Source organism: Triturus cristatus, chromosome 5_1, assembly GCF_964204655.1.
Source record: "Triturus cristatus chromosome 5_1, aTriCri1.1, whole genome shotgun sequence".
Taxonomy (NCBI): Eukaryota; Metazoa; Chordata; class Amphibia; order Caudata; family Salamandridae; genus Triturus; species Triturus cristatus.
In genome coordinates, this window is record NC_140587.1 from 193,825,502 (window position 1) to 193,833,771 (window position 8,270).

General features: G+C 37.3%; 1 protein-coding gene across 2 annotated transcripts; it reads left to right on the forward strand.

Moving 5' to 3' along the window:
• Positions 1-409: 409 nt before the first annotated feature.
• On the forward strand, positions 410-6,643 carry LOC146830629 (uncharacterized). Of its 2 annotated transcripts, none has more exons than XM_085604810.1 (2): positions 410-5,691; positions 6,222-6,643. In XM_085604810.1, exon 1 carries the CDS (start codon positions 1,833-1,835, stop codon positions 4,149-4,151), a length of 2,319 nt encoding a protein of 772 aa, XP_085460936.1. In that variant the 5' UTR covers positions 410-1,832; the 3' UTR covers positions 4,152-5,691; positions 6,222-6,643. The 2 variants fall into 2 exon arrangements, with proteins under 2 accessions (XP_085460936.1, XP_085460937.1); XM_085604811.1 differs by having other exon boundaries at positions 410-5,150; positions 5,609-6,643.
• Positions 6,644-8,270: the final 1,627 nt, after the last annotated feature.

Here is an 8,270-nt window from a genome sequence, read left to right on the forward strand (position 1 = left end):
AAAGATTTAAAAAGAGCGACCCCTTAAAATTCTTCGTATCGGTCTTGTTGGACCAATGAGATAATGGTCTTTACCGGTCCAAAATTTTGTACGTTTTATACAGATCTTAGATGGCAAAAATGTTTTCAAGTCTGTATATTCCGCTTGCGAACTACATGTCAGCACGCTGTCTGTTTGTCTACAAACCTCAGAGCCAAGCCCTAGAGGCTGTTATAAATCCGAGAGTCTTTAGATGTACCCGGCAATCAGTCTTGGGACATCTGTATCAATCAGCCTCTAGGGCTTGGCTCTGAGGTTTGTAGACAAACAGACAGCGTGCTGACATGTAGTTCGCAAGCGGAATATACAGACTTGAAAACATTTTTGCCATCTAAGATCTGTATAAAACGTACAAAATTTTGGACCGGTAAAGACCATTATCTCATTGGTCCAACAAGACCGATACGAAGAATTTTAAGGGGTCGCTCTTTTTAAATCTTTTTGTCCTGAAGATGGTCTTGCAAAGAAATCTATAAAAGACCGAAACGTCGACCGTCACACTGTTTTCCGGCAAATTAATTCAATCCCTTTGGAAAAAGTGTTCGATTGTTTTGAATGTGAAGGCATAAATAACTAAGTGTTTTCCTTTCACTGTATCAACAAATGTTGTTGCTATTATCAGTACCCTTACCTGAATTTTGAATATAAACTTGCTTTTTTACATATACACCCATTCGTTTTTCCTTTCTTATTTTTTCTGTTTCATTTGACTAATGCCAAAATGTGGTGATTTATCTACATCATTTTGATTTCCAATTTAAAATTGAGCCACCTAACTAATAATAAGAAGCAATCAAAATTTAACGTATAGGTATATAATTAACCTATTTTTCAATTCATTTTGTGAAACTACAAAAATTTAAACATCGAAAAAATCCCTTGAAGGCACCTTTTCACTTTACTACTCAATTTTGCCCAAGCCCTCAAGGGTATATTGGGTTGTCCACTGCATGTTCTTACTTTAAGTGCAGACAACAGTCTGCTGTGGACCACTAAACAGTGGTTTTGTTTGTTTATTTGTGTTTAGGTTTAAAGTACTCATTTATGTCGGAAGCAGAGACACTATCATACTCAGATGAGTACATTCTCAAGATTGCTGGTGGCCCCTCACTTCTAGGTAACAAGGGCCCCATAACTCATTCCCCACACGAATCCGACTTAAATCAACTGGAACGATTAAAAAAGAAATTGGTACGAACAGAATTACATGCCAAATTCCTAACGGATTGCCTAAATGCCAATATAATCCCTACAGGTCTACAAATCCGTAATATACCCATTATCTTTACGGATGATGAAGAATTTAAGATAGGCTTTAGCTTCTCAGCCAACAAGTGCTCCCGCACGTGGATGGTTTTAAGTATAGAAACTGCCTTGAGACAACTTAAAACCTTAGCAAAGGAAATAGAAAACCTAGAAAAAAAGATCCTAGGGGACTCCACAATCACAAACGCTAAACTTCTTTTGGATAAAATTCAACAAACCATAAAAGAATTTGAACAGTTTAATGCTCACAAAAAAACTGAAAAACTTCAAAACGATATTAAAAGATACAGCAAGGAAAGAACATATCCTTACTTAAATAAAGATTTCTATAATCCTCATGGTTCCAATCTAAATACAAGGAAGAGGATCACTTTTTCTGACACAAACTCTGATACAGGCAGTGATCAATCAAGTGACACTACTTACAGACATTACGACCAACAACCCTCAACTTCACATCAGGCTTTTTTAGGACAGGACCGCCGACGGCCAGGCCCCCCTCGGAGACCACGGTCATCCAGAAGAGGATGGTACCGCAACCAGTATACACCCGGGTTCCGTCAGACCCGCAACCAATATTACGAGTGGTAGAACAGAACCAAACAATACCCATCTTTAACCTGTCATCACACATCTTGTCAGAACAAGAGATTGCGGTTCTCTCAGCAGGTTTAAGCTTTGTTCCCACTTACAAAAATGACCTATTCCAAACAAAGCTAGAACTCTACAAATTCTTCCGCATGGTCAGACTCAAAGATTTTTGTTCCAACAACATCATAAAGAACACATATGGTTTTACAGGGCTTAGAAACAGATCTATGTTCTATCCTACGAACTCAATGATTAGAAAAGAAGTGATTACATTTGAGAATGCCGTACTGATAGATATTGAGAACCTCTTTAAAAACAAAATGCATTACAAATCGAACTTTTGCAAAGAAAAACAATCAGCACTTTGCATTCTGCAATCGCTCCCCAATGCCTTAATAAAACCTGCTGATAAAGGAGGCGGAATAGTTTTATGGGAGAAAGAAAAATACAATGAGGAACTACTGAAACAACTGTCAAATACACTGCATTACAAAAAACTAGCAGTCAATCCAACTAACAGGTTGACAACAGAGATTGCCAATTTAAGCAAATTAGGTTTTGATGGAGGTTGGCTTAATGAAAAAGAAGCTGCCTTCCTTATTAACAAATCCCCAACAATACCTGCAATTTACCTATTACCAAAAGTACATAAAGACCCTGTAAATCCCCCGGGACGTCCAATTGTGTCTGGATGTAATTCCATCCTCAAACCTCTGGCACAATATGCTGACTTTTTCATCAGGCCCTTTGCTATCAATCACCCTACCTACATCAGAGACACCACGGCTGTGATTAATGCATTAGAAAACCTTGAATTCGATCCTCAAAATGAACTTCTTGTTTCTATGGATATAGAAAGTTTATACACGAATATCCCACAACAAGAAGTGCTACAGATATTGACAACTCTTTTGGATACAAGACCTAGACCACATCCAGTACCGACAGACTTCATTGTAGATTGTGTACGTATTTCCTTATGTGAGAACTTCTTTTTGTTTCAAAACACCTTTTACCTTCAAAAGAAAGGAGTAGCAATGGGTGCAATTTATGCACCTGATATAGCTAATATCTATGTAGCCACATTTGAAAAAGAATACATTTTACATCCGTCTAACCCTTTCCGCCTTAACATCAGGAAATGGCTAAGATACATAGACGATGTCTTTGTAATCTGGAACGGGACCCAGGATGAACTCCTTATCTTTCATGATTGGCTGAACCAAAGAAGCCCTCACTTGAAATTTACCATTGTATACGACAGATGTGCAATGAATTTTCTTGATATAACTATCAGAAACGATACATCCAATCATTTATACAGTACCCTTTACACCAAACCTACTTCAAGAAATACACTTTTACAATACCAAAGCCACCACCCTCAAGCATTAAAAGATGGTCTGCCTTTCGGACAATTTCTGCGTTTACGCAGAAATTGTACCTACAAAGAGGACTACTTTATAGAGGCAAAGAAACTAAAAGAAAAACTTAAGGCTCGCGGATACCCTTCTAAATTGCTGAAAAAATCTATGAAACGAGCCTGGTATAATGATAGAGATGCTTTACTTAGAGTCAAAGATCGCTCAAATAACCCTGAATTAGTATGTGTTTCAACATTCGGTACTCATTCAAATGCCATCAAGAAAATTGTCAATAGACACTGGAGTCTCCTAAAAAATGTCCCAGAATTCACAAAAAAGCCCTTGTTTGCATTTAAAAGGGGTACTAATCTACAAGATAGATTAGTCAGAGCCTATGAAGATAACCACAAAGATCTGGTGGATAATATGAGACAACTTTCCCCAATCATTGGCCACTACAAATGCAATATGTGCCTCGCATGCAACACCACACAAACCACCAAAACATGCATCATCAACGGCATCACAATTACCCTGAAAGCCTTCTCAAATTGCAACACTCCGAATGTAGTCTATTGCATACAATGCCCATGCAATTTATATTATATTGGCAAAACGACCCAACCAATCAAAAAAAGAATTTTCCAACATCAATCACGCATTCGATGTTCTACAGAAAATGCTCCTCTAGTAGACCACTACCTCAGACAGGGACATACTGAGAAAGACATGCGATGGTGGGTTCTTGTAGTAGTGAAACCAACAAAAAGACAAAATAATGTAGACCTTCTGTTAACCACTAGAGAAGGTAAACTAATCTGCCTCACTGATGTAGTTAATCGTGGGTTAAACTCCACAACCGAATGGCACACTTTGGCTTGCCTTATCTAAATATTCGCCTAAAAGGGCCCGCTATTTATCCACTGTTTGCTGAATAGCAGACTGTGTGCTATCCAACTAAAACAGTCTCAGTCAAACTCACCCTTATCCGGATATTTAGGTTCACCCACTTTAACTGCCTACTCTATAATTCGTTTGAATTTGAAATGTGATTTCCAGACACTTTTACTCCACTCTATACTCTTGATTGTTATTTTTCGAACTCCCTCTGATGTTTAGTTAACTCTTTAGATACATACTAACTAATATGACAATATAGCTTTTGGATGTATAAGTATGCTATATTAATAAAGGGAACAAAATGTACAATGTAACATCTGTTAGATTTGTATAGGCAGGATCTTCTGTTAAACTAAATGGATTTTAACATATGCAATTTCTTGTTAAAGTTTGCCAACAAGATAAATACAACAATACAATTTAGCTTTGTATAGGTAGGATGTGAATTACCAGAATAAACATCATAGGTGCACTTATTACTCAACAAATCCAAATATATACAATTGATATATACTGCAAACCTAGAATTTTTAAAACAAACAATTTGCCTGATTAACCAAAGGCATTAACTTTTAACTTTGTTACAAGTTACACTCCTTTCAAAGATGGCCGCCAAACATATCCATCTATTTTGAGTTATATTTCCATTAGTCCACTCTCAGTTTCTAACTAGCATAAATTACATCGACAAACGAACGTATGGGTCCGCTTGCGAACTACATGTCAGCACGCTGTCTGTTTGTCTACAAACCTCAGGTACGGTAGATATACGCGTTTACTCGTGCTCTCACTTGTACCTAGACTTAAACTAACCCAAAACTTAGTCTTTTAAATGTATAATTGCTGGCCAAAACAATCGTTTCTAATTCACAGAGCCAAGCCCTAGAGGCTGATTGATACAGATGTCCCAAGACTGATTGCCGGGTACATCTAAAGACTCTCGGATTTATAACAGAATATACAGACTTGAAAACATTTTTGCCATCTAAGGTATGTCTTAATTCAACTTTTGACGCCTCATTAAGACCATCGCGGTTTAAACTTAAAAAGACAACGTAACGGTTAACGTTACGCAAACAAAACCCAAAACTTGTCGGTTTTTCCTTCTCGGATGCTCGTCCCTCAAGACCACCGCGGCTTATTAAATCCTAAAAAAGATAATGCTACGCTTGACTTATTTGTTAGTGTTACCCCTTTTTTTATCTATGACGCTCGTTCTTTAAAACCACCGCGATTTATTAAACCTAAAAAAGATAATGTAACGGTTGACCAATTTGTTATTGCCGTAAACTTTTAAAGCTTTATTAGATCAAGATTTACCAATTAAGGCTTTTTTCCTACCCTATATTGGATTACATAAATGTTGCCATAAGCACAAATCAAATGATTATGTAGTACTTCGTATTCATGTGAATATATCTGATTTGACTCGTGTCTTTCTAATCCAGATCTGTATAAAACGTACAAAATTTTGGACCGGTAAAGACCATTATCTCATTGGTCCAACAAGACCGATACGAAGAATTTTAAGGTATCTACTCACACCCTGTATAGATTCATGTAAGATAACTTTGATACTTGCTTGAAGATCAGGGATATACATCTGATTCACAATGAGGCACTAATACTACCGTTAGACTCAGATGATGCTGACTAAACACAATATCAGCTATAACTCGTTTCTGTCAATAAGCTTGGTTTGAAGTTCTTAGACCTTTACCAAACAAGGGTTAGAAGGTATCTTGACCAAAAGTGAATAACATGTATCTCTTACCACTACCACCTTTGATAAGCATATACCAGACAACAAAGTAGAGTTTACATGAACATACGTTCCTATCCAAGAATGTCTTTAGACTAAGATAAATAAATTGCTGATATTTGTTACCTTGTATATATAGATCTTGTATACTAAGAGAATACTTTTTCATAAACGAGTGCTGAATAAATGTATACTAATTAGATAGAGTTGCTTAAAAATTAATTATCTGAAAGTTTTGTATTTTTTGCGATGGGTGTTTATTTTGCATGATGTAAAACAATGTTTTTTATTTTTACTAGGGGTCGCTCTTTTTAAATCTTTTTGTCCTGAAGATGGTCTTGCAAAGAAATCTATAAAAGACCGAAACGTCGACCGTCACACTGTTTTCCGGCAAATTAATTCAATCCCTTTGGAAAAAGTGTTCGATTGTTTTGAATGTGAAGGCATAAATAACTAAGTGTTTTCCTTTCACTGTATCAACAAATGTTGTTGCTATTATCAGTACCCTTACCTGAATTTTGAATATAAACTTGCTTTTTTACATATACACCCATTCGTTTTTCCTTTCTTATTTTTTCTGTTTCATTTGACTAATGCCAAAATGTGGTGATTTATCTACATCATTTTGATTTCCAATTTAAAATTGAGCCACCTAACTAATAATAAGAAGCAATCAAAATTTAACGTATAGGTATATAATTAACCTATTTTTCAATTCATTTTGTGAAACTACAAAAATTTAAACATCGAAAAAATCCCTTGAAGGCACCTTTTCACTTTACTACGCAATGACCAACAGGTCCCCTGCTTGGGGGGAAGCAGAGGACGAGGGTAGGTGCGACAACCAGATCACACTCAGTAACCTTTAGCATGAGCGTGTCACCTCTGCCATACCCTAGGGAGAACTTTTATATTCAGTTGGAGGTTGAACAGCCAACATCAAAAAGTAGGTACCACTCAAAGGACACCACCTTTGACACATTTGTGGGGTAGGAAGATTCACTCACTATTCCTGTCCTGACGAAGCGTTACGGATCCTCCTGACTACTAGGGGCGCGAAACATGTTGACTGACTAAAGTTGGACCTTAAAGAGGGAACTCACATCAGACTGCTAGGGTACTTCATGACTAGGGCTCCCGGTTTTCCGTTTAAACACATTTTTACATATAGATACAGATGGAAAACAAGTTTTCCTTTGTCTGTATTTATATTTAAAAATGGGAAAATGCTAGCACATTTTGCTGCGCTGCCATGCTCCAGCAGAGAGTTGCCTCGCCACGCCCTCTTCCTGACTTGCAGAAAACCGTGACTGTTCTTTCCTCTCCTTTCCGTCATTCATTCCCCTGTGAAATGGATCCAAAGAAAGAAGTATCTTTTGCTGCAAATGTCTTTTTCTGGCATTTTTCTATTCCAAAATGCAGCCTCAGGAGGAGAAAAAAATGGTTTTGAAATACGAACAATAAATACATAACTTGATAAAACAAGACAGAGTAGTCGCAATGTGGCCAGATTGGTTTTATTCACACCAAAAAACACATTAGCGCCACCTTACAGAGTTTGCCAGTGAAGCGCTACCTTTCTTATCATTTCCTTAGCTTTTCAAGCAATTTCTGAATAATGAGTGTAAAAGCTTTAAGTTGTATTCCCTATGAGTGTTTGCTTTTTCCAGAATGTTTTTACTTTTTTTTTCAGGCAGCATATTACTCTTGTCTAGTACATAATTTGAATTGAGTTGCTTCCAGGTGTTTATAGCGGGACGCAGTTGGGTTGCAGCTGAAGGCAGTGTGAGTTTCTCTCAGTGAGGCAGTATGGTGTTCAGTTTGGGAGAGGATGTGGCACTCTGTGCCAATGACAGAAACTGCAAGGCTCTGAGACAAATGGCTTGTGTTAACATTTTTAAATCTATTTGGGACATTCTGTGAAAGGCAAAGTTTTCAGATGAATGTATTGTGTTGACCAATAACAAATAAGTGGATCTGTGCATTGTCAATATAAATAAATGTGAAAAAATACCAGCTGAAGCGTCATCTTTTACTTGTGGCAAAAATAAATATGGATAAATACAGACGGAAATGGTAAAAAAAGAAATACCATAAAACCGGGAGTCCTATTTATGACCCAATTGGTAGCATTTGTCTATAAAGGTTTTTAATCTGACAGTGCGGTCCAGTTATTAAAAGTAGTTGGTGCTGAGACACCTCTCTGTCTGCGAGGATGTGGGACACAGGGCACATTTTACTACACGCTTTGGGACTGTCCTCACATAACACTCTACTGGGAGGCAGTCATGGAGACAATTACTCGGTGTGTGGCTTTGAAGTTCCCCTTGAGCCAGAAAGTTGACTCC

Excerpts from the sequence above, each read along its gene's own strand:
- LOC146830629 (XM_085604810.1), top strand. The coding sequence starts at position 1,833 with ATGGTACCGCAACCAGTATACACCCGGGTTCCGTCAGACCCGCAACCA.